Source organism: Lates calcarifer, unplaced genomic scaffold, assembly GCF_001640805.2.
Source record: "Lates calcarifer isolate ASB-BC8 unplaced genomic scaffold, TLL_Latcal_v3 _unitig_256_quiver_1909, whole genome shotgun sequence".
Classification (NCBI taxonomy): domain Eukaryota; kingdom Metazoa; phylum Chordata; class Actinopteri; family Centropomidae; genus Lates; species Lates calcarifer.
In genome coordinates, this window is record NW_026116307.1 from 1 (window position 1) to 27715 (window position 27715).

The 27715-nt window shown below is 40.0% G+C and overlaps 2 protein-coding genes across 3 annotated transcripts; both read left to right on the plus strand.

Annotated features, from left to right (window-relative positions):
- Positions 1 to 3593: 3593 nt before the first annotated feature.
- LOC108892951 (heterogeneous nuclear ribonucleoprotein L-like) lies at positions 3594 to 23070 on the plus strand (the record flags this gene model as incomplete). 2 transcript variants are annotated; one of them, XM_018690738.2, is given in 8 exon segments in its annotated part: positions 3594 to 3666; positions 11676 to 11747; positions 15264 to 15481; positions 16758 to 16879; positions 18472 to 18673; positions 18877 to 18934; positions 19104 to 19202; positions 19839 to 23070. In XM_018690738.2, coding segments are annotated over 8 exon segments (900 nt in total), but the record flags the coding sequence as incomplete, so codon positions are not given.
- A 578-nt stretch (positions 23071 to 23648) lies between these two features.
- LOC108892952 (cyclin-dependent kinase 1-like) lies at positions 23649 to 26838 on the plus strand. Its single transcript, XM_051068173.1, is given in 7 exon segments — positions 23649 to 23769; positions 24297 to 24339; positions 24577 to 24733; positions 25680 to 25803; positions 26348 to 26518; positions 26657 to 26701; positions 26704 to 26838. Coding segments are annotated over 7 exon segments (738 nt in total). The 5' UTR covers positions 23649 to 23691; the 3' UTR covers positions 26824 to 26838.
- Positions 26839 to 27715: the final 877 nt, after the last annotated feature.

Consider the following 27715-nt stretch of genomic DNA (forward strand, 5'->3'; position numbering starts at 1 on the left):
TAAAGAGAAGTAGTTAATGTCTGATGAGGTCTGTCTGACTGAAATGTTCATTTCTAATGATGAGAAATATTTAATAGTGTGGATCATTTTTCTAATAAAAGACATCAGAGGGTTTAGTTTTTATTTCCTAGAGTTAAATTATAAGTTACCCCTCTAACCACAAATCAGCTTCAGATTGTGTATGTTGATATTTTGGGGCATTTGGGGTCGTCTGTTCACATTTTATTGTAGAGAGATTTATAGGACTTGGAGCTTAACGATTTATCAACCTGCCCCCTTTCACACATGAGACAGGATACACAGTGAGTTGGCTACATATGGATTAAGTAGATAATATAATAAAACATTTTTCTTCTTTTTTTCCCCCCTTTGGTCTCTTGGGATGGGGGGATTCAGGCAAATAAAGGTGGGAGAAACACTTGTACATATAGTTTAAGTAGTTTAAGGCTTCCTCTATAAAAGCTTGAGTGTGTTGTGTTCATGGTGGTCTATAGTGAAACCCATTATGGACACACACCCCGCATCGGTTTGAGACCATCAGCTGTGTTGTGCAGAGGTAGAGTTGGTGCACAGTTCTCTACAGTGAATAGCTCTATTTGACTACTGTTCTACCTTATTATGGCAAGAACCACTCAACTAAGTTAAGATAACATCATTACTTTAAGACATGAAGGTCAGTCAATCCCAAGAACTTTGAATGTATCCTCAAGTTCAGTGCGAAAACTATCAAATGCTGTGAGGAAACTGGCTGACCAAGGAAAGGAAGACCGAGAGTTACTGTGATGCAGAGGATAAGGTCATTAGAGTTACCAGCCCCAGAAACTGCAAATTAACAGCACCTCAGATTAGAGCCCAGATAAATGTTTCACAGAGATCAAGTAGACACATCTCAACATCAACTGTTCAGAGGAGACTGCATGAATCAGGCCCTCATGGTTGAATTGCTGCAAAGAAGGCACTTCTGAGCAAGAGCAACAAGAAGAGAATCGCTTGGTCCCAGAATCACAAGGAACTTTGGTCTGATGAGTCGAATTTTGAGATTTTTGGTTCTACTTGTCATGTCTTTGTGAGACACAAAAGGTGAGTGAATGGTTTCTCTCATGGAGAGGGAGGTGTGATGGTGTGGGGTGCTTTGCTGGTGACACTGTTGATGATTGAAAATTCAAGGCACACAGCATTCTGCAGTGGCATGCCATCTTATCTGGTCTGTGCTTAGTGGGGTCATCATTTGTTTTTCAACAGGACAATGACCCCAAACACACCTCCAGGCTATGTAAGGGCTATTTGACCAAGAAGGAGAGTGATGGAAGTGCTGCATCAGATGACCTGGCTTTCCACAGTCACCTGACCTTTAACCCTATTGAGATGGTTTGGGATGAGTCTGACTGCAGAGTGAAGGCAAAGCAAACAAGTGCTCAGCACCTCTGGGAACCTGAAGTCTGTGTGTGTGTGTCTCATCACGGTAAAATCCTGGCCCTGAAGACACCTACTGCAGGGGGAACTACCACAGAGGCGGTTCTGAGAAATTCGGCAGGTGTCTATCTGTGGATAGATTTTGTCACTACAAAAGTGTCGGCCAGTACTCATCGGTCAGACTATGCCTATTTGAACTTTGACATACACTTACTGGCCACTTTATTAGGTGTACCTTGCTAGTGCCGGATTGGACACCCTTTTGCCTTCAGAACTGCATTCATTCTTCATGGCATAAATTCAACAAAGTGCTGAAAACATTCCTCAGAGATTTTGGTCTGGATTGACATGATAGCATCACATGGTTGCTATAGATTTGTTGGCTGCACGTCCGTGATGCAAATCTCCCGTTCCATCACATCCCAGAGCTCTATTAGATTAAGATCTGGTGACTGTGAAGGCCATTTGAGGAAACTGCAAACTCATACAGCAAACTCATCATCATGTTCAAGAAACCAGTTTGAGACAGGCTTTGCAGCATGGTGAGTTATCCTGCTGGAAGCAGCCATCGAGAAATGGGTACACTGTGGTCATAAAGGGATTGGCATTTGAACAATGCTCAGTTGGTACAAAGGGCTCCAAAGTGTGCTAAGAAAATATCCCCCACACCATTACACCACCACCAGCAGCCTGAACTGTTGATACAAGGCAGGATGGATGCATACTTTCATGTTGTTCATACCAAAAACTGACCCTACCATCTGAATGTTGCAGCAGAATTTGAGACTCGCCAGACCAGGCAACATTTCTCCAATCTTCTATTGTCCAGTTTTGGTGAGGCCATGCAAATTGTAGCCTCAGTTTCCTGTTCTTAGCTGACAGGAGTCACACCCTATGTGGTCTTCTGCTGCTGTAGCCCATCTGTTTCAAGGTTCATGAAACAGATGCACATGTTGTGCATTCAGAGATGCTCAGATCTATAAACCTTGGTTGTAACGAGTGGTTGTTTGAGTTACTGTTGCCTGCCTGTCAGCTCAAAGTAGTCTGGCCATTCTCCCTGACCTCTGGCAACAACAGCTAATTTTCACCCAGAGAACTGTACTGTCTGGCACCAACAACCAGACCACGTCACTTAAATCACCTTTTTAACCCTATTCTGATGCTCGGTTTGAACTTCAGCAGGTCAACTTGACCATACTATACGAAATGTAATTTGTTTGTAATATCAGTAAACATTCCAAGAAATATGCACCTCTTGTGCTGCTGTTGATAATAGGTGGGGGTGGCCTGATGGATGAGTTTAAGATGCTAACAAGTTATTACAACATTCCCAGTTTGAGTGCAAGTGATATTAGGAGAAGAGCAGCTGTGGCTCAGGAGGTAGATCAGGTCACCTGCTAACCACAAGGTCAGTGGTTTCCTGGCTCCTCCAGTCCACGTGTTGAATTATCCATGGGCAAGATACTGAACCCCAACTGCCCCAACTGCCCTTTGTTGCATTTCATCTGTTGCATTTCATCTGTGAAAGTAAAATTAGTATGACTCATTTCTGAATGAGAGAGATTTTAAATAACTCTCAAAAAAAGAAATAGCATCCATTTTGTTTTTTCAGCATTTAAAACAAGCTGAATGAGAGAGATTTTAAATAAATCTGAAGTAGACTATAGAGTAGACATTAGCAGAAGAGCAGCTGTGGCTCAGGAGGTAGATCAGGTCACCCGCTAACCACAAGGTCAGTGGTTTCCTGGCTCCTCCAGTCCACGTGTCGAATTATCCATGGGCAAGATACTGAACCCTAATTGCCCCCGATGGCACACCATTGGTGTGTGAAAGTGTGTGTATGTGTAGGAGCACTGAATATATAGAACAAACACCATATGAGTGTGTGCATGTATGTAGGTGAATGTGATCTGTACTGTAAAGCACCTTGAGTGATTGGACTAAGAAAGCACATATAAATTTATATAAAACTATATCATCTGCATAAAGATAAGATAAGATAATCCTTTATTACTCCCACAATGGAGAAATTTACAAATAAAATAGTACCTTATAATGTGGTATGGCAGGGATAATACTATTTGTGTATATAGTGAGTAAAAGTAGAGCATGAATGTAGCTCCTGTATATCTGTGATACATTCAACAGCGTCCTGAACAAGTCTTTCTTTGTGTCAACAGCCAACACGTCTGAATGTTATTAAGAATGACAACGAGAGCTGGGACTACACTAAACCATACTTGGTCAGACGAGGTAAGACACACTGCCTCTCTATGTCTCCTATCTTTATTTCATACTCAACCTAAAGTCAGACTATGACCACTGGTCTGTTTGGGGTGATCCTACTTTTTTACAACACAGGAGATCCTGTGATGTGGAAGGCAGGACTGTTTTCATTCTGAATTCTCAATAGTGGTGCATTTCCCTTCAGTCTTTCTTAATTCATGTTACATCAATAGATGAAAATTATCTTAGTTTTCCCAGTCATTTGTGAAACTGTGTCCATATCGTCAGTCGTTATCGGTCAGTCTCTGACTATGGATTAAGAGTGTAGTCATAAACCATTTGGACCGTACACCTCCATCACACCAAGACTCCTGCCTCCTGTCTCTCCATCTCCAATCTAAACACTCTCACACCAGCCAATTCCCTGCCTCTCACAAGCCTGCACCTCTGCTTACCATGGGGAGAGAGAGAAACATTGAGGGAGAGAGAGAGAAAAGAGAAAGAGGGATGGACATCAGGCTGACCATACACAGCAGCTTTCTTCCATCTTCACCTTCTGAAACCCAGCAAAAAAAGAGAGAGGGAGAAAAAGAGATGGATCTCACTCCTGCTGACCACCATGCAGCTGCTGCTTCAACATGCCCAGGACACCTCAGCCCCACCTGTCTGCAGGACTCCAGTAGCACTTCCTTCTATTTATCTGCTCCACCCCATGTTTATAATCTGTTCTTCTGTCTGGAGAAGTAGTCTTGCATGGCCTGATATCTGGTCCACACAGTGTCTCCTCAAATCCTCTGGATTCTAGATTTTACTCTCAGTGGTTCTTTAATGACTATCATGCAGATCCTCTATGTTCAACAGATGAAAATTGTCCCTGAACTACTGATTGTGATTAGTTTTTACTGCAAAACCTGAAGATCAAACATCTTAACGATCTTTCTGGTAAACAACAATCAAAACTGTGGACCAGACATGCATTTTGGTTATCAGACGTCTGGCTATTCAAGTCTACAGTAAGTCAACAAGTCTAGCCTAATCTATACTGTCTGTCACTTTACTCCATCTAAGTTAGGGCTGTCACGATATCAACATTTATACCTTTATGAAGCGCATAACATCACAATAATGGTAAATAGAGTATTGTGTGTGTGACTCAATTACACAAGTTTTATAGAATCCAAACTGTTCTACAGTATTGATTGAAACTTTTTTCCCTTTTCCAACACGTTGTTGGCAAGAACACCGACATTTTATCATAAATATTGAATGCCCACAATACTACAATACAATACAAGAGCTATTTACTGTATTGTTTGTTTGACTAAATTACACAATGTTATTCTTAATATTTAGTAAATTTGGTGATAATGGTGAAAACCAGTATATCGTCACACCCCTAACATGAATCCCCTGATTACAGTAGCTGTATATTCAGACACGTGCATGGATGTGCCTTTCACATACTGTACTTTATAGAGAATGTTGATTGGTATATTTTTGATATAAATGATTGGAATGTATCAGTTACTAGGCCAAACAATGGTCCCACTGTAATATCAGGAGAGACGGTCTATGTTATCTATGCACGGTCCTGTGTACAGTGAACTTCTACAAATGCTGCATTCTTTGTACATGCCGTTTAGCGATTAGCGTTTAGAGATTTTTTTCTGGAAAGTCTTAAACTGTGTGCTGAGAATAATGTTTGGGTCAGTTCATTTTTGATTCAGTCAATTCAGGTAATACTTGCAGACAATGTGAATGAAAATAGCTGTGACATATAAAAATACTTTAAAGTTAAGCAATCAAAAACTGTGTCCAATAACCAAGGCCTGGTTTACACATTTTTCACCCACTAACACTGATTTTCAGTGGTCTACTGGTCCAGAGCAAGATATCTTTGCTGTGGGTCGTCATGGCCCATAGAGTCTGATTCATTCGTCCTTTGTTTTCAACCTTTCCTCACTGGGCCAGAATTTGCCACTGTACAATATAAATGTCAGCGTTTAATGAGCAATTACATTTATTCAGTAATATAAATCCTTTTCATTTCAACGACCCTATAACCTTTTCTCTGGAGCCACTGTCAGAACAAACTTTACATATTGAGCTCTAAGGATGAGTTATTGCAGGGTGTATGATGAACAGTGGAGTTACTTATGTAGCCTCAGATGAAGCCTGATTCATGAAATGATTGATAACATTATGAACTGGTCCCAACTCTGTTTTTGATAAAATATTCACAAAATAAATGCATATATATAATGTTATATGTCTACAAAGAAGGCACATTGCAAGGACACAGACAGTTAAGACAAGTTATGGCTGAACATCATCTTAGGGTAGCAATGTGAATTACTCTTCACTCAGTCTATTACGAAGGCTGTTTCTGTTCAACTGAAATTCATCACATACAGGAAGGAGGATAGGCAGATGTGATGATTATGTACACTTCCATTATTTTGATTTTTAACCTAATTTATGATATTCTCATTATCATGTCCAAGTTTTCAGTGTGTGTCTCCAGGTGTTGTGGAGTACTACTGCATGTGTGAAAGCAGTCATATAAAGCCTTTAGTATCTTCATATAGGAGCTGTATGAAGTCTTACAAATGTCATCAAGTGATGGGTAATACACAGTTGTTGTTTTTTTTTGGCAACAGTCCATAGTGAGTTAGACAGTGTTGTAAAAGTGTAAAGCTGTGCAAATTTAGTGTTTACATTCATTTGCATGCTGTGATAGATGTGTGCTAATGATAGAGGAGTTTTTCTTCAGCTTCAGCTTCCCTCAGCAATCTCCACCACATCTGAAACTTGTTGGAGAAAATACAAACAGCCTAGCTGTTCTTGTGTATCCTCATGTCATTGCTGTATGTATCGCTGCAATTTTTCAGCTTAATCAGGTATGATAGAAAACCACAGATGCAAAGTACAGCCACAAATCATCTGATTTGCATGAAATGCTACTAAATAACACCTGATGCTGTTTTCTAATGGAGTACAGGAAATGATTTGCTAAATTATCTGATACTCTTTAGGATCAGTGATTAAAAATAAAAAGGATCACCAATGTTGTGATCACTGGACTGGACTTACTGCGAGCTGTTAAAATTCAGGAATGATACATATTTAAACAGTCATGTAAAAAATATTAGGCCGGTGGTGCTGAATTGATAGCTCCAGTAAAGTGACCTTAACCCAAATGAACCCAAATTGTATCCTCAGTCACCTGTGGAGTCTCTCTGAGTGTCAGATAAAGAAGTGTTTTCTCTGTCTCAGTAGTTTATCAGCAATTACAAATCAGGTTCAATCACTGATTATATAAACATTCATTCCCTTCCCTTCTATATTTTGCACCACTGCACAGAGACACCTCAAATTACATATTGAATGAGCTAAAGTGCGCACATTTGTCGCTGTGCTGCTTCTCATATTACCTGCACAGAACCTGGGGGAAGGCTTGTAATACTTCATGTTTTTAAGTCTTTTCAAAAGGATTATATTTGATAGTTCTCTAAGATGTTTGCTACCTTACAGTGTTAACTAAGAGCGCCCCTGTTTTCATTGGTGTCTTTCATACCACCCTGTCAGTCCTTTTTGCTGTCTTCTCATTTCAGCTCATCCACCTTTCCATCCACCTCCATATCTCTGTTTGCCTTCATACTGCTGCTACCTCTCTGCTTTCACATCTTTTGCACTCTCATCATCTTGTTCCTGCTAATCCTCTCATCCTCCTCTCGTCATCCTATCTTTTCCTCCTTGTCTTTTCTTTGTATTTTTCTTTAACTTCTTCATCTCACCCATCAACAGCCTGTTTACCCTCTTTCTTCCATCCACATCTTTTCTCCAATTCATTTCTTGTGCTTTCTTTTGACTTCCTGATTTAATTATTCATTTTTCCTTAGTTTTCCATACCTTTTTTCTCTTTGATTTGCTTGCTTTTCAACAATCACTACCTTTCTCCTTCTCTGCCCTCCACACCTTCCTTCCCTTAAAAGCATGTCCTTGTTGTTCCTCTGTTCCTCCCTTTCTTTTTACCCTCATCTCTTTTGCTCTTCTCATCTCCTTCCCTTTTCTTTCCCTCTCCTGACCATTTCTGGGTTAAGACTTGGGACTTAGTTTTAGGGTCAGGGTTAGGAATTCAGTTGTGATGGCACACAATGCAATGATGGGGCCACACAAAGATTAGGTGTACGAGGATCTGTGTCTGTGTGTGTTTTTATGTGTGTGTCAAGTTAAGTCAGTTTTATTTATATAGTTTTGAATCACAACAGAAGCTATCTCAGGACACTTTGTAGAGAGGTCAAGACTGTTTAGACCTCTTCATAATATTTACAAAGAGAGACCCAGCAATTCCCACCATGAGCAGCACTAGGAGACAGTGGTAAGGAAAAACTTCCTTTTAAGAGGCAGAAACCTCGAGCAAAAACACGAGTTTAACCTTGAGCGAAACCACATGTGTTTTGCTCAAGGTTAGATTTTCCATTGTGAACTCATTGCATACTCAAAACATGGTTAGAATGAAAATAAAGTGTGCAGGGTCAGAACTAAAGATGCCAGTAATAGGACCAGCACTTTTAAGTGGTGGGGTATGACAAACAAAGCAGTGATGTGGTCTACCCTGTGGCAGAGATGCTCATTATTAGACACCATCATATTACCTTTCAGAATGACATATATGAATTTATAAAGTAGCAGACCAAGACTGTGACACAGTTATATGAATGCAGTGAAAAACCAAGTAAATATTTAGCTTGTCTTGATACAGTTAAAACTGATCTCTGACCACCTCTGACTGATCATTTCAGTTCTGGCCTTTGTAACAAGACACCAGTGCCGCTAGAGCCTAGGTGGCATCCAAGGGTAGATCTCTGTTGGAGCTCAGGGCTCATATTGAAGACAGTTGTATTCAGTTACTGTTAGATCCTTGCCATGTCGGAAGATTTTAATATTTAATTAAGATACCTGTGCTGTGTTAACTTTGTGTAAATTAGAGACAGCAGATGTAACACCAGTGCTGCTGCTGATTACAAGTATTAATCAACAGAAAAAGGACTAAATGACAGCATTTTGGCTCAGTTGTACCTTGCAGTGAAGCTCAAATGGTCACATCACGAAGAAGCTGGTACTGATATACACAGTAGCTGTCTCTGGAATCAAGCACATACTCTGCTCATGCTGACTGTATGTGCTGCTTATCTGTGGTGTGAAGGTCAATGCAGATGGCCATCCTGCCATGTGGATTATCTCCAGGCCTTCTCACTTTTCACTGCTGTAGTATGTCTCCTCTAAATGTGTGTGAGTCTTCAGGACACAACACAGCAATGCATCAGCACTCTGCCACATAACTGCCATGCTGTTGACCGGTGTGTGTACGTCTGTGTGGTGCTGGTGGGGGTGAGCTGACTTGGGCTCTTAGAGAAAAAGTCAGTGTCATTGCAATGTGCCTCCACTGTAGTTTATGGTTTGTATGTAGGAGCTATACTGCAGTATGTAATTAATTCACTGTGTTGTGGATGATACAGTGTGCCACAGTGATGTTTTTATCATTATGATGATAATGTAATGCAGGTTGATGTTCTTTCGTGCTGAGGGAGAAAAAAGAGAAAGCTTGATGCCTCACAGGTACTGTCTCTTTCATATCTCTGTTATACCTCTGACCTCTGTATAACCCTCTCTGAATAAAACCACCTTAAAGCTGTTTTTTTCTCATTTACTCACCAGCATCATTACTATAAAATGTATTAACATTTTATTTTTCTGTAGATGCAATACCCATTAGTGTGGTTTATAGAAAACACAAAAAATGAATACATATCTGTTGTGGTTTGAAGGACTGTAGAGTGTAGTGGAGTGAATAAAGCAGCTGCCTTTCTAGCTGACTTTCTTACCTCACACTCCTGGAGCATAACCTTCTGTCTGTTTGTTTTGTTGTTTTTATAACTCTAATTTCTGAATAACAGATGACAGCACTGAAGCAGAAATGACATACTGTTTAAAGAGCCCAACCTTTTCTTCAGCTATCATGTACATTATATGAGTTATTGAATAAGGCTGTCTCTGTCAAGGTTGTATTTTCGTCACTATGGAATATGCATGTTCTGGTCAGCTGGCTTCACAGCTATTGCAATGATTTCTATTGTGACAAGTTTTCGAATTATGAAAACATCCATGAAAACTTTTCAAATCACTCCTGCAACACCATCTTCTGATGTCCATTCATATTCCTCTATACTTACACAATGTTTGAAATGCATAAGATTTGATACACTCCACAGCCTCCATTTCTGGGATGCTATATGGCAGAAATTTCTGCTACAAAAATGGCAAGTTACTGTGTCTCAGATCTCAGCTATTAGTTAGGTGAGAGCAACATTTGCAGAGGCCATCGCATTCTACTGGGATTATGACATGCTCTGTTTCATGGAGAGAATCTGAAGTTGCAGCAGGGGCTGGAGAATGTCCAGTACAGGAGCCTCAGAATTGCATCTCTGCTTTTTGCAGATTATGTGAGTCTGTTGGCTTTATTAACCTATGATTTGCATGTACTAGGGCAGCTTGCAGCCAAATGTGAAGTGGCAGGACCTCCAAGACGTCCATACTTGTGGTACTCTGTAGGACGAGGGGGATTCTCTGTTGCTCAGCAATATATGTCAGGAGTCTTGCTCATGAGTGATAGTAAGATGGAACACAATGTCAACAAATGTCTTCAGCAGTAAAGTGGACTTACCAACCAAGGGTATTCATACCCCAGAGGGTACATCTGCAGTTGCCAGGGGGTATGTAGAAGCTCAACTAATTAACTAAACTCAACTAATAAATAGCAGTTGCGATTGGATTAAAAAGTATACTTACATATTTCAGTGAAGAAAATAAACAACCATTTAGTATTACAAGTGATGTTTAGTAAATTAAGTAACTAGTAAGATGCCTATGAACCTGAGTGAGTGAGAAGCAGTTAGCAAGTGAGCAGAGAAATTGAAACAATTAGCCAGGGTATTCTGTTGAAACTGTGAGTCTAACTTAGATTTATGAGGTAACAATATCCAGTTTTACATCAGACAGAAAAGGCTGGTAACCACTGTACTGGATTGTAGTGGTGAAGGGGGAGCTGATCTTGAGGGCAAAGCTGCCAATCAACCAGTTGATCTATGTTCCAACCCTTATTTTAGCTTTGGATAATGACCAAATGAATGAGAATGTGGATACAAGCACAGGAAATGAGTTGTGGGGTAGGTGAAAATGGGTGACTGGATGGACAGAAATAAAATAAGAAAATAAGACCCAGATATTTCTCTGTAAGGTTCTTTATTTTTGCATGTTGCACAAGGACATCACCAGCCCTGCTGCTAATGCACCTTGTACCTCTGGCTACTAGTGCACCTCTGACTGTGCTGTGTACTCCAACCCCTGGAAATGTTTATACAATGGTTAATAGAATGGTTAAAAGGGGTTCTTGTAAGAATGGTCCATTGGTAGTCCTGTGTCCAACTAAAGACTACAGGCTCCCTCTCCACATTATGCTACAAAGATTCAACCTCAAACATGATGTTGTGGAATAATGCCACTCTGGTTTAACTTTGTGGCTGTCTATTAATGGATATACTGAAGGATATTTTTTAACAACTTGGGTCTTATTCTTGTTGTTTTGTGTATAATTTCTGTCCACAAAATTAACATTGTAATCACCAAGTTAATTGCTGAGATCTGGGAACACATCCATACGTTAAAGGTTCAGTGGATCAGTATGCAAAAGTCAGATGAACAGACGTAAACAAACCCCCAGAGTGAGTGAGTCAACACAAAGACAAAACAAAGGTGACAAGTTAAAAGATTACACAAATTATTGGCCATGTCTAGTACTGGCAGCCAATGCAGGACACACTGATGTGGCCTTGATCTGGATTAAATACTTTTTATAATTATTCTGAAGTAGTGAATGCAAAGTCTACATCTGTGACAAACACCCATTGTATTTCATTAATGTGGGCCCTGCAGTAATGTGTGTGTGTGTGTGTGTGTGTGTGTGTGTGTTTCAGACCGTGGAAAGGGCAGGCAGAGACAGGCCATTTTAGGAGAACACCCATCATCCTACAGTGAGAACGGCTATGGTAAGACTAAAACACACACATACACACACACTTTTAGAATTAAAGTGGTAACTGAATCAGCTGCCTTACACAATGCTGCTACTTCAGCTACAGTTCCCATACCTCAGAGGTGAAACTTAACACTCTTCACACACAGGCACACATTCATCCTGGTTAGGTGTAGATTGCCAGTCATGTGTAATGGTCAGAGGTGCACCAGAAAGTATACCTTCACATGCATGGAAACAGATCTCTGCCAATTACAACTGTCTTGAATTTAAGCTGTCTCACTACACACACGCACACGCACACACTATGGCTGGTGATAGTCACCGGAATACCACATATCTGTTATAGTGCGACATTAAATGCCCCTACCACACATAAAAAGTGTGGTAGGGTGTTGGATTCTCTTCAAGGCTATCATAATGCAATACTTACATACCATATGTACATTTAAAGAGTTATGTGTGGCTGTAGTCATTCCTTCTCTCTTAAAGACAGAGTAAATTGTCCTGGAGAGAGGCTATTGATATTCGAATGCAGCAGCAAAACAAACCCACCCAACCCTTCAGTGCTCCTTCAGAAGCTCTGCCCCCCAAACTCAAGGACGTGTAGATGGCAGAAGCAAGTGTGTCTCCTTTTTCATAGCTGAGGCAAAACAAATGTCATATAAAAGCTCATCAAAGAAATGACATGCACGCAAACACTGCATCCACAACATAATGGAGCAAAAGCTAGCAGTTAGTGGTTTAGATTGTTTTTACAGAACTACAGTAACTGAAGACAGGCCTGTAGATTTGTAGTTTAGCTAACAAGGAAGGTAAATCCACCTTGCATAGCATTTCAAATTATGCATCAATCCCACTGTGCTCGCAAACTTTTGTTTTCAGGTCTTCATGTCTATAAAATTAGATTAGCTGCAGCGAAGCTAACATGCAGAGCAGACAAGATGGTTTCCCAGAGCTAGCACAGTAGCTGCACAGTAATACTCACAACTCTGCAACAAACATTACACCAAGACAAACAGGAAAAAACAATACTCCCCTACGAACTCCGTCACAGCCTTTCTTTAAATCTATATTTCTCTGTTTCCTCTTAAACTGTTTATCTGCCATTACTCTGTCTCTGCTCTGTAGCACTAGCATGCACCAGAGTTTCTGACTTTCTCACTCCCACTGTCCCCTTTATACTATCCCATTTTCCTGCACGCAAACACCATGATTGGATGGAATTGTCTGCACTAATCCACTCCAATTTTAAAAGTGCATTTGATTATAATTGCTTACCTTACCGGGCTGCACAGTGGCCTCACAGCAAGAAGGTTCTGGGTTCGAGCCCTGGATGGATGCATGCTTACCTTACCTTTAAAGGCAGTGAAGTGATCTCTTCCTAGGGGGACCACATTGTAAGAAATAGGGGACAAAATCCATTGTCTTTGTTTTGTTACATTCTTCAGCTGAAGATAAACTGATAACATCAACATCATAAAATAATACTTTCAGCATTAAAATCAGTGGATGTGGTGTCAGTTTTAGGGATTAATGTACATGTTTCTTACTGGATTGTTACTTGTGCAATGAATGATAAACAATGTAACCTTAAACTGAATGGATATAATTGCAAGGTTTCATGTATTGGTGTGTACTAGAGGCTGACATTTTTCGGGAATCCCGTGGGTCACAAAATTCCTGTGGGATTCCCATGGGAATCAACTTCACTACTCATCACGTGATTGGATGGGATGGGAATAAAAGTCAATAGGAGCGGGTGGGAGTGGGAATAATTCACAGTAGTGAAATGAATGCTATTTTATTGTTTGGGCGAAGACGCAAGGTGCAGCCAAACAATAATCAGGGTTGCCAACTCTCACGCTTTCACTCTGAATCTCACGCTCTGATGCTGCCCAAACAGTTCTCACACCAAAAATCAGATGAACCAGCAATTGTATTTTGATTGGTTATCTACCGTGTGGATAGACAGCTACTCAAGCTTAGGAAGAGCCAGTGACAGTACAATAGCAGGAGTTGCTGCATGACTTGCAAAAACTTGACATTAACGTTAGGCAGCCAGGACCCCAGACGGTGTTCAAGCAAACCAGTCACACTCCCATCTAATCTGGAAGAAGGAAAGTGACTATGACAGATATCCATTATGGATTGATTAATTGACGAACCCAGGGCTTACAAACTAACATTATATAATATTTGTATGAATAAATGCTCTGTAAGTTACAGAGTAAGTTTAAAATTGCTTAAGCTATGTAAACAGCTAGCTAGCTTACATTAGCTGTTTAATGTCAGGTGCACAGCAGAGAGAAGAATGAAATCATGTTGCAACATGCTGCAATGGTACTCGGTTTTTCTATGCAATTTAGCTAGCCATTAAGTATGTTTTCAACAATGACTTATAAACTTGTTATTCCAGATGACAAGTTTATTGAGATACTTTAAGGATGCAAAAGAGAGAGAAAGAGATGAGGGACCGGCATTAGCAAACAATTCAGAGGAACACAGGGACAGAGGCAGCAGGAATGAGAATGAGGGCTTGTAATTTGTTGTGATTTGTACGTAATATGTATGTCAATGTCTATGCTTGTGTTCAATGAGCTAATTAAATATCTATATCTCTTCCTCACAGGCCAGAGAGTGTGTGAATGGAACTTTGTGCCCTTTATTGGGTCAGTGTTTGTCTAATATTGTGACATTGTGAATATTTGCCCAATTGGAAGTCCTGGGGTGGCGTAGTCAGGCTATATTCTTAACTCTTAGACCTCAGGTCCTGCTCCCAACAAGTGTTAGCACCAGCATACTTTTTGCGCGTACAGATCTCACTCCAGCCAGGTACCCAAAGTTGGTAACCCTGCAATAATAGAGTCAGAGGATTCAGAAGAAGACAGCCTTACAGAACTGACAGACTGTGCCCAAAACACACAACAAGGGGACGGGAGTGATTCTTTTGGGATTGGGATGGGATGGGGGGTTTTTTTTCTAATTTGATTTGGGATTGGGATGGGATGGGTTTTTTTTTTCCTAATTTGATTTGGGATTGGGACGGGATGGGATTATGTTTGTGGGAATGGGATAAGACACTCCCGTGTCACCCTCTAGTGTGTACACAGATGAATGGTCACTAGGGGGCGATCTTGGACTCTGAAACTGGAGAAAAGAATTTAATATAATCCAGTTAATTTATGATCTGTAGTTGGATAGAAAGCAAACAATTAACATCCTAACTCTTTCTTGGAGTCATTCATTTCTGTCTCCTTCACTGAAGTTTTTTTCAACTGTTTTATAATTCAGTATTCAGTAATATATTAGATGAGAGTTACCAAAACAAAGTTTCAGTGCTTAGGTTATGATGGGGGTTCCTGGTAAAAAAGATTTCTTGGAAATACTGGATACCTTCCTGAAGATCAGGCAGCCACATCTAACAATAACAACAGACACAGGCAGTATTGTTTTCATTACATAAATTTCATTAAACTTTATTGAACTGTGCTGAAAATCTCAGCTCCTGCTTTCTCTGCCTCTTCAGGTCCACCTTGCCCACTGCTGCCTCTGCCTGGTAACAGCAGGTATAAGCTCACCTCAGTGGATGTTCCAGACATGGTGTCCTACCCTCTGCCCCAGTCATCCTCCTCATACTCTGGCCACGCCCCTAGTTCTGTTGCCATGGTGAGTGGCCTCCATCCATCTAAGATGAACTGCACCCGCATCTTTAACCTCTTCTGCCTTTACGGCAACATTGAGAAGGTAGGTGTGTGTGTATTTTTTAAGTGGGCCTTTGATTTTCAGAGTCAGCCTAGAATTGGTACTTCAAACTGACGAGTTGACCCAAGGATGTTGGGTCATCACTGGCACAATAATTGTCCTGTCCTGTCATGTTATGTGTTTGTGGTTCATTGGTTCATGCTTTTTCTTATCTATAGACATTTTGTTTTTATACACTGATATTATTACTGATATCTTTCATTAAATACACCTTACCTTCAAAGAGGAGAAATAAATCATTAACTCCCCTGCTCAGTGTGTGTCAGTTAAGCCACCGCACACTAAACTCTCTTGTATCAGCTTATGCATCTTGTGTTTTACCTGTAAATGTTATTGTCTTTGCTGATCACTGATAATGTGAAAACACTGGATTTCCACACAGTCAGGGAAATAAAAATTGTGTGGTCATAGCTCAGTTATAAAATCCTAGTGCACCACAGATCATCTCTGGGCTGCTGACAGCACTGTCAGCTGAACTGGATGGCAGAGGAGGAACTTCTACCAAGTCTAGTTTAGCTGACTTCACTGACTTCACGGAGCTAAGAGCATCAGAGGCATACTACCCCCCTATTACTATTACTAGTCTCTGTTTCCAGCGGTTACTTTTGTGGTTTAGTCATTTTGAGACTCTGGGTCTGGGACTGACATGAGTGACTCTCACCCCGCTGAGTGTCCATAGTCCAATCCTCCCTATACTATCATCAGAAGAATTTATAAAACTATACCATCCCATCCAACCTTTCAGTACAATGTGGTTAGAAATGCTGAACTGCTCCATAGATTATGGTCAACTCATACAACCTTAACACAGCTCTGATTATTTCTACCTAAATTCTGTAGAATGTGCAAATTACCACCTCATTTCATTGATAAATACAAATTAAAATATTCTCATCATCTTAACTTCAGATCACCTTCTTACTTAAAACTAAGACTGTGGATTCCATCCACATTACTTACAATGGAAGAACATCAGAAAGCGCTCCCTTAATAGCCGGTATGAAGAAATGATTACAGCAAGTAAAACCTGTTTTATTCTTTATATGGGCAGTTGATGTGGTTTGTTTAGAGACAGATTTGTGGATATATCCTTAATGAAATGATTACAAATGTCTTTGTCTTTCTTAGCGTTACATCTGGTAACAAAGGTGTACTTGATAATAATGTATGTTGCTTTTAACTAGAAGAATGTGTGTGTGTGTGTGTGTGTGTGTGTGTGTGTGTGTGTGTGTGTGTGCGTGCGTGCGTGCGTGCGTAGGTGAAGTTTATGAAGAGTGTTCCTGGTACAGCGCTGGTTGAGATGGGAGATGAGTATGCTGTGGACAGAGCTATTACACACCTCAACAGCATCAAGGTGTTTGGCAAGAGACTCAATGTCTGGTGAGAAGTAGATCAATACACACACGGACACACACACAGACATTATTTTATTATTTCTTTCACAGTGTGTGCTGTTATGATGGCACAGTATGCAAATGTTAGTCGAATGTAATATTGCTATAGAGCCAAAATATATCACATCTATTTAAAGAGTTAAAAATAGAGAGGGTACTGATTATCTGTCAAACTGTAAGGGCCAGCTCACAGAAACCACCACAAGTCTAAGATATACTTAGAGAACCTGTAGTTTGTATAGGTCTCATGATTATTTTTCAATTAAATATTTTGTATTTGAAAAATATTATTAAAAGACATGAGAAAGAAAATAACATCAGAGCAATCAAATCATTGATGTACAGTGAGGCAAACTCCTACTGCCTACTACAAAGCTGGGGAATTTTGGAAATACTCTAAGTTGGAAACTTTATTTTGCAATTGATACTGAATAAATGAATAGAAACAGGTTAGATGAACAGATGAACTCTCCTCAATCAGCTACAAAATCAAACTCTCACTCGTTTTCGTTTATCTAATGGCCTGTCTTCAAGGACTCATAAAAAGGGGTCGTATTGTTACACTGATACTAGTGAAAGTGACAGTGGATTTTCTGTGAATTCCTGTTGTCTCAGATGAAAGTTTATAAAACTAAGCAGAATGAAACGGTCACTGCAGAGACAGGTGTTGGTGGTGTTCCTTAGCTCTCCATCAATGTGGCTCTTGACTAAATTAATCAACCTCCTCTTGATGCCTTTGAAAATTTAAATAAGACGATAACCAAGCTGTTCTGCAAACTCTGGCATCCAGGGAAGATGTATTTGCAGGACGATGGCATAGCTAAGCAGCAAAACCTGTAATAGTCAAGCGGGAGAAGCACTGATGCTAATGCAGCGCTGCTATTTATAACGGTCACAGTCTTAGGGGCGGGGTTATGTTGAGTGGTGGCTCCAGTGCGTCATCAAGCAACAGAGTTTACGGTCTTTACATATGTTTTAAGGAACTATTTTCTAATATAAATAATAGTGAGCCCAGTAATCTTATCCAAACTGACTTGACTGGATGTAGTCTGTGGGCCCAGATGCAGTAGTGTGGCTTCAGTAGTCCTGTTGTAGTGAGCAGGATTCTAGAAATGATCTGTGCATGTGATGGAGGAATGCACAGTGCAGTTTGCAAGTTCAACTTTGCATTAAATCTGGTTGTCTTAACCAAGATTATGCTGCAAGATTTTTTTTCAACTACATTTAAGCTCCCTGTTATAGGCTAACCTGCAGTTTTGCTAATTTTCATTTTTTTCCAGTTAATTCCCATGGAAAGTTTCCAACTTTGAAAATTCACGGAATTTTGCAACCCTACTCATTGGTCACATGTACATTTGTAGCAGGGAGTTTGGACTTTGGAGCCTTTTGTTGGAATGCTTTTGTAAATGAATCCCCTGGTCATGTCTTCTCGGTAGCACTCTACAGTTCACAGTCTCTACATTGAATAGTGCTGCTTTGGATGTAGAGTGATGACATAACTGCATATTAACCCAATTTGTGACATGTTGTCTTTACTGCAAAGCAGGAGTAAAGTGTTTTGTGTTGTGTTGTGTGCAGTGTGTCTAAGCAGCATGCAGTGATCCCCAGTCAGGTGTTTGAGTTAGAGGATGGCAGCAGCAGCTACAAGGACTTTGCCATGACCAGGAACAATCGCTTCAGCAGTGCCGGACAGGCCTCAAAAAATATCATCCAGCCTCCATCTGCTGTGTTGCACTACTACAACGTTCCTCCATGCATATCACAGGACCATTTACTGAGGGTATGGTACTTTTGTCTGATAAATGTCCTTCTGTGTAGTTTTAGCATAAAATACAATGAAAGTTTATCAGAAATATTTCAGACAGGTGGAGACCCACCTCCAGATCAGACTAGATTGTAGTTTTACTTTAAAACTTGCCTAATGCAGCTTTATACATAAATTGGCTGTGTTGTGTGATGTGTGTTTTTTTTTTTTTTTTGCAGCTGTGTACAGAGCATGATGTACCTGGCTTTGTCAAATTCAAGATGTTTGATGCCAAACGTGAGTAGAACTTTAATGTTTGACTTTTTATTGGGGTGTTGAAGTTTAAGTTCAAGTTTCTGCTTATTGTAGATTCTTTTACTTCCCAGTGTGAACTGAGGGATTTAAAAGTGATTTTGTGAATGACATATTACTACCTCCCCTTGCTCCCGGTGTGTCTTTGTTTCAGCCTCTTCTAAGACCATCTCTGGCTTGTTGGAGTTTGACAATAAGACAGAGGCTGTAGAGGTTCTTACTGTTCTCAACCATTACCAGATCAGGATACCCAGTAAGTCTGCCTGTCCAACAAGCATTCTATATTAAATGTCCACTCTGATTATATTTACATCTGGAAGTAAAATCTAAGTATGTACTGTATGTCCAATATACAATTTAAAAAGCATTTTGTCATTCTTTTTCCATAATCCTGACTGACACATCTTACGTACTTGTATTTTTGGTCCCAGAAACAAGCAATTTCTTTTCACATGAAAGACATCATGGTACATGACACAATACAATATGTACAATAATCCAGCTAACTGACTGTTGTTTAATGTTTCTCTTTTTGTGTTTCTTGAGAACCACCCATCCAAAAAACAGTCAACACTGCGCTTACTCGGTTTCCCTGCAGTACACTCGCCAGATCCGAGGTTGATCAGATGAGTGGTTGTCGAGAAAATGACAGGACAGACAGACAGAGATTTTTCAATTTATTAGTAGGATGAAGCCCATGAAACATTTTAAAAATCAGAGCTATAATAAGTTATACTTGACTATGATCATCATTAAATATATTAGAGCAACACTGCGTCAAGAGGGTGAAATGAATTTGTGATATAGATGTGTAAATAACATGTTACTGATACATCCTTGCATATTCATTGATAAGGTGGCTAATGTGTGAGTGTTTGTCTTGTTTCAGATGGATCCAACCCTTACACCCTGAAACTGTGTTTCTCCACCTCGTCTCATTTATAAAAAGCTGCAGAGCACAAAAAGAGGCTGCTTAACCTGGTGATGGCTGACCTCTGACCAGAGAGAGGGACATGACAATGAGACACAGACAAGTGAATGAGAGACAAAAGAAATGTGAAAGAAGAAGAGAATGAGAGAGAGGTGATCTTTAAAGGCGAAAAAGAAGATGGAGCAAGAAGTGTTAACGAGAGAGAAGACACTGTCAGTCTCCAAACCAAACATCAAATGCACACCCATCATCCCACCATCCAGTCACAACTCAAAAGTTGACTACTGACTAATAACTGTCTGAAATACTCCAATAATGTCTTTATATTGTCATGTTGGATGTCTGGAGGACACTGCTCATGTGTTTGTCCCAGAGGTCTTCACTGCATGGTAAACTTCAAGTGTGGACCTAGAAAGACAGACAAACAGAGGCCAACTCTGAGGAATGTACTCTACAAACCTGAGTCCACTTCGGTGTTGGTCAGACATTTCTAAAATCATGATCTGTGCACATGACAGATACTGACTGAGATCATATTTTAATGTTTAAAAAATGTATAAATATAGTGTGTTGCTTTGAAAATCATTGAACATATATAGTAAATATGGATAGAATTTGAACACAAGTTCTCATTTAGGGTTCATTAGAACTACATGAACTTATCTGCCTTGGCAGCAGCAAGGCCTAAGGACAGAGGTGTTTGGTCAAACACTTTGGCCCAGTGTGAGATGTCTGAACTACTGACCAGTGGTTAAGTTTGCTGTGGATATTTGTGGTTTTCAGAGGAAGACATTGTGGTTTTGGTGACCCTCTGACTTGACTCTTCTCATCCCACCAGCATTAGGTCAGAATTTATAGCCAGTATTTTCATCTGTGACATGGTATTAGAAAGCAAAGGGCAGAATTTACATGAAATTTTACATTAATATCCTTGTTCTGTATTTGAGCCCCATCTTCTGCTTTACCACCATCACCAAACTCATACAAAAGAAATAGCAAACTGTAATGGACAAATTGCCATGACATTTGCTGGGCGCAGACAATAACTTCTTTGCATTTTGGACACTTACTGCCATCTTTAGGCCAAAATATCAATTTTGCATAAAAGATATCTGATAATACAACTGGCAGATTGATGAAAGTCAGTTCATCAATCTGCCATGTCATAGTCATGGAAAAATGATGGACAATGGGTACATTTCCAGCCGCTGGTGAGGCTCTAAGAATAGCAAAGTTTTTTAAGTTATTGTTCTGTCTTTCACATTGTTAGGTGTATTAAAATTACAGCCTAACAGTATTTTAGACTTAAAGGTCTCTACATTTTATTGGCAGCACAAAAGAGACTGATGTCATGTCACAGTTAATACACTGAGAAGATGGAGCTAATTAAATGAATGATTCTACGTGGAGTTTGCATGTTCTTTCCATACTTGCTTGGGTTTCTTCTCACAGATCAAAACATGCAGGTTAGGCTAACTGGCAACTTTAAATTGCCTGTATAGGTGTGAATGTGAGCATGAATGTTCATCTTTCTCTATGTCAGCCCTGTAATTGACTGGCAACCTGTCCAGGGTGTACCCTGCCTCTTGCTCAGTATCAGCTGGGATGAGCTCCTCCTGCAGCCCCCGAAAATAAGCTCTTACATTAAAGTGTCAAACAGTGTATTATATATGGCAGGATTTCCTGGCTTTACTGTGATCTTACGTATATACCGTACACAATCTTAATTCTCACATGGCTGCGGTGTAATATTACAGGGACTGCCGATGAGTCTGCGTTATTTCTGTGGATGTGTTTTGTGCATTAGTGAGAGTAAAAAATAGAATATTCCTAACGATAGCCACACCAAACACATTGGTGACGTGGCACTGACTTTATGGCCCTTACTTTACTAGCTGATTGGTGGAAGGTAAATGATTTGGTGGACTGGAGTAGAGTTACAACAGTGTAATAAACTGGAACAGTCTGAGCACTACTGCTTGTTTGATCCTTTGACTGATGATATTGGATCTAATGCATCAACCTGTCATCATTCAAGTCTTAATACACCCGCTAAAGTAACATTAGTCACCAGTGAAGACACAAATATTTCTACCAAGTGGCACTTTTCCAAGAAATTTAAGGGCCCATCTGTGAGTCCATGTTGCAACCTAACACAAGACAGTTCAGCCCAGTTAACAATGAGTCCAATTTAGCATTTTAAAACAATGGTGAATGCACCTGAAATATCGATTATACATATGCACTGCTTTGTAGAATTGAATGCACAACTACTGTAAGACCAGTACGCCAAAGTAGAACCAGAAAAATAGGTTAATCTTACATTCAAACTCTGCAATTACATAATATTGTAGGATATTTTGCTTTGCCATATTAATCAGCATATTAATTTTTATTGTAATTTTTTATTTTTATAATCTAATGTCAATAGAAGATTTTTTTCTGTAGATTTTACATGAAATATATTGGAGGTCCTGTATAGGAGAGGTGGAGGCCCTTTTACTTTGTCCAGTCACAGAGTGGTTGTTCAGACACACAGGGCTTCTTTGAGGCCAGTTCTTTGGTGAAGTTCAGTAACAAAATACACATTGTATCTCAGAACATGCAGATTTCACTGCTCCACACCTTTCTTTTAGTACACCAGGATCCATCATATTTGTGAATTAAGACATGCCTTTTGTACATAATAGGCTATGTAAATAAGGAAAAGGTGCAAAGAGTTTTGACAGATGAATCCCACTTAGCCTGCAGTTAAATTATTGCTCCTCTAGATGTTGTGCAACCTCATAAAACGAAAGCTGAGAGGTTTGTATTTCTCTTTCAAACACTTGAATCTTGCTGTATTTCAAAGGAGGTATTATTTATTCTATTTAAAAAGTTTTTTTTGTCTTTAATAAATGAGGGGATTTAATAAATGAGGGCTTTTGTCACTCTGAAGCTGATGTGAGGTTTCAATCACAGAACTGACAGTATGAGACAGATCCACAGGTATCTCATGATTTTAGGCTGTAAAGGTTTAATTTTGTTAATAGTCTATAATCACACACACACACAAAAAAACATTTAGAGAAATGCATAGAACTATATTGTGCCATTCATTTAAGAATCTCTGTGGTTGTAACTTACATGTAAATGTTCAAACTGAATAAATTTAAGTCTGTGGCTGTAAGGTCAGCTACAGTCAACTCAACTCAGCTGTCTCCCAGTTTTCTTCATTTACATGGTTTATTCACAACATTATACATCCATGATTCACATAAACAGGCTGTTTATTCATTTTTTTTTTTATCACATTTGAACTCACTGGAATTTTTCGACACAAAAAAGATAATACACGACTGTAGCTTTAAGTAAACATTGATGACATACCATTTATTAGTTCTACAGTTACAGCTCTACTGACAAAAATGCACATTAGATGCACGCATATACTGTATATAAAATACATACATAACAAATAAAATATATTTTTTATACAGTCTATGGATGCACAGTAAATTGAGGAGGCGAAGATGTCAGGAAGACGAAACTCGGGGCGCAAATTTTTTCGGTCTGCGTCGGCGCGATTTCTCCCGCTAAACCCATATGACAGCGTCTTCTTTCCTGATTGGCGGTTTTGAAATACACCGCCTGAGCTCATTGGTCAGTTTTGAACCGCTGCAACACTGCGGTCAATTCAAAAGAGTGTGTGAGCATTCCAGCGGCAGTCTGCGCACAGAGAGAATATACAGCAACGAGTCAGGCGCAGCCAGGTAATTAATATATTTTAGTTAATATATTTATTTAAGTCGAGATAGGAGCTGGACGATTTATGAGGTTAGTTAAAGACGTGGACCTTAAAGTTTCTGGACAGAAAGTGGTTCGGCTACCGTTAGAGAATAAACAGAAGGTAGGCTCGGCGATTTAGCATTAGCTAAGCTAACGTTGGTGACACTACTTTGCTCGTTTAGCAGGAAGAAAACGTTAAAAAGCTAACGGTTACCAGTTTATGCCACGGTCGTCTTAGCACCAACATTAGTTAACAGTTAACGAACAGCTAATGCCACAAAACACCGAAAAAGTATAACTTACAAATAGCATCGGGCAACGTAACTCCAACGGTAATGTGTCTGCAGTTTGAATCACCGACTTCGTGTCTGTAGGGTAAAAGTCTATGATGTGCCGAATTCAAGTGGTCGATTATGTGATTATGAGTTACGTTAGCCGCTCACAGCCTTGTTAATTCTTTGGCCACACTTTACACTGGAAGTAAAATAATCACCCCAACCTAATGTCACCACCTTACATGATGAGTAATACGAATTCAAACCTGAGTTTGAATTGATTGCATAATCAAACGCGACTGTGAAGTAAAGGTATTGTAGAAGTCATATCATTGGTTACTGAATTATAACCGCAAGTATTTTTTTCTCTCAGGCAGTAATGGAAGACTACTTGAAAATAGAGAAAATTGGAGAAGGTAAGTCTAAGCGTTTCCTTGACTTCATCTAAAACTATTCATAGTGCTATAAAAGTTATGTTGGTGAAATTATTATCTAAAGTTTGGGCCTTATGGAAGTGAAGTTACATTGACAAATTGTTCTTAGTATCCATCCATAGGTACTTTAATCACCAGTATTATGACTATAAAGTTTCTTCAGTGCCAGTTTGGCTGTGTTTCATACAGTCACAATTACACTGGTAAATGCTCTTGCAGGTACCTATGGAGTGGTGTATAAGGGCAGGCACAAGGCCACAGGGCAGGTTGTGGCCATGAAGAAGATCCGCCTGGAGAGTGAAGAGGAGGGGGTTCCCAGCACCGCTGTTAGAGAGGTTTCTTTGCTTCAAGAGCTCAAGCATCCCAATGTTGTTCGGTATGCTCAATTTGTGTGGAGTAGAGGGTGGGTCACAGAGTGGGGTTGTCTGTAAATTCTGTCAGGTTATAGAAAAAATGAAACACTTTAGTGGACGTACTTTGATGTGGACGTGTGCACTGTTTGTTTACACTGCAGCAGCTGTTTGCCGTGTCCAGGTTCACTGTTCTTTATTAATACTGCACTGATTCTGAAGACTTTTATCCCTATCAACTATTTAAACCCCAAAACACTACTTGGGTTCAAAAGTAACAGAGTCATCTCCCTTTACACATAAGCATACATTATGCAAACGTTTGGTTTTACCTCTGCTGTTTCATTCAGAGTGTACTTACTAAATTACATTTGTTAGATCATAACAGATGACAGAAATAATTGTTGACTAATTCACCAATCGACGGATTAGTCGACTACCAAAATAATCTTTAGTTGCAGTCCCTTTTTTAATCTCTGCATCTCTACAAAAATGCCACCAAGTTACTTAGTTACTTTCAAATCACAAGAAATCCTCACCATGTAGCACTGTGTATTGCTATCTGGTAAAATAACCGTGCATAAAATGCTAATTTTGTGAATCCTATAAATATCAGATTTTGTTGATACTATGTCAACAAGGTGCTGACTCCACTCTTACTACACCATCATCTTGCACAGGATGTATGGTGTGGGGTGGCTGAATTGACACAGCATGTGCAGGAGAATGAATGATGCTTTTCTCTTATTTGTAGATAAGCTGTAATGAAGAGAGGTAATAATGTTAAGTGTGTATAAAAACAAAAAAAATATAGATAAAGCATGCATCTATATTACATACTGATGTGTATTGAATTATGCTGTTCATGTGACAGACTAATTTACTGTTTTTTTTCTCTAAACCATGTATGAAATAAGCCAGTACTTGCTAAGCCTGTGTTTGTTTGTTTGTGTGTGTTTGTGTATATCCCAGACTCCTAGATGTCCTGATGCAGGAGTCTCGTCTTTACCTCATCTTCGAGTTCCTGTCCATGGACCTGAAGAAGTACCTGGACTCTATCCCCTCTGGCCAGTACATGGACCCTATGCTGGTCAAGGTAACTATGTTTTTGTGATTAATTAACTATCTCTGCAGTTCATCTGTGGGGTGTCAGGGCTCAAGGGCTCATTTTTGGAGACATTGCCACACAGCCTCAGCAGTCAGCTGAGCAGAGCAGCAGTGAACCTCGAGTTGACAACAGTTATGAATCAGGCAGCTGGATTCAAACTGGAACAAGGTTCCGCAATAGAGGGCCCTGATGGCTGAAGGCTCTGCCTCTCATTCTACTCTTCAAACCTCCGAAGCCTGCATTCTGGGAGCACAGAGGTCTAGTGGGATAATGGGGCACTATAAGCTGTTTATGATAGGATGGTGTCTGACTGTTAAGGACTTTGTAGGTGAGGAGCCAATGTAGAGAAACTAACACAGGAAAGATATGCTCTCTTTTCTAGTTCCTGTCATGAAAGGGGTGCTCAGGTTTAAAACAGTTTGGGAACCACTGCTCCTCAAACAGATTGATGTGCAGTTTTTCTTGTGTCCATTCATAGTTTCACAAGTCTAAAACACGTCCACCTCCATGTTCATTCTCCTCCCTCATTTAGAGCTACCTTTACCAGATCCTGGAGGGCATTTATTTCTGTCACTGTCGTCGAGTCCTCCACCGGGACCTGAAACCCCAGAACCTCCTGATTGACAACAAGGGAGTTATCAAACTGGCAGACTTTGGCCTTGCTCGGGCTTTTGGGGTTCCTGTCAGGGTCTACACCCACGAGGTGAGAATTCATTTACAACACTACTGGGATTCATGGCTAAAACTGCACAGACACAAGTAGATGTATAAGGGGGTATTTGATTAACAACAAACAGAATGCCTCTAAAATTACACTCACGACCCTGGTGTGTGTTCTCAGGTTGTAACTCTTTGGTACCGGGCTCCAGAGGTCCTCCTGGGATCACCACGATATTCAACCCTGTTGACGTTTGGAGCACTGGAACCATCTTTGCTGAACTTGCCACCAAGAAGCCTCTGTTCCATGGAGACTCAGAGATAGACCAGCTCTTCAGAATCTTCAGGTAGGCACACCAGACGACATCTGTTAAGTAAAGCCCTTGTCACCTGTTCAACTCCAAGTGTGACTTAATAGATGTAAAGTAGTACTGTTATTAAATGGTTGCTGAAGTCAACAGTAAGTTATTCATCATGTTGCAATGTAGCAGGGCTCCAGACTGTGACCATTTAGTCGCATTTTTGACACAGTGCAACTACATTTTACAACTGGGAGCACCAATGCAACTCGCAGATATGCCCAAAACCCCCTTCTAGGGTCAGGTCCAGTGTTTCCTATACATTGCTTTATTTGTGGCATCCTATTGACTGCCACATTGATTTTCTATTGTATCATTTACTTGCACTGCTTTTCTGTCCGGGACGTAGTACTACACACGAAGCGGCTGCGGTGAACCAGGTGAATTTAAGATAGCTCAAGTTAACAACTATGCTTGTTACTCCAGCGCAATAAAAAGTAAGGCCAGTTAGTCCTTTATCAACAAGTATTTGAAAATCAGTATTTTCAACAGTTGTCTGCAGTCTCCTGGCATGCTTAACACAATGACAGCGTAGTGGTTAAGCCACCAGCAAATTGTTATGAAGAAGCTAAAAGGAAAGCTGTCTGTATGTTGTCTGATTATCTTAGTTTGCAACAAATCTTAAAATTTGGCAAATTCCTTCCCCCATCCTGACTTCACCCTGACTTTGGGGGATGAGCAAATCACAGTTCAAATTCCTTCACTATATTTCACTAAGGAGCCCAGAGCTACTAGTGGAAAAAGCCTGGTGTTGTCACACTGTTTCCATGCCTGCTACAATATTTACAACCACCACATTCATTTCTGTTTGAGTGATGCTGCTGTTGCAAGCAGAGCTGGTAGTTAGGCTGCTATATTTTATCATTACATGGATATTTAGGTTG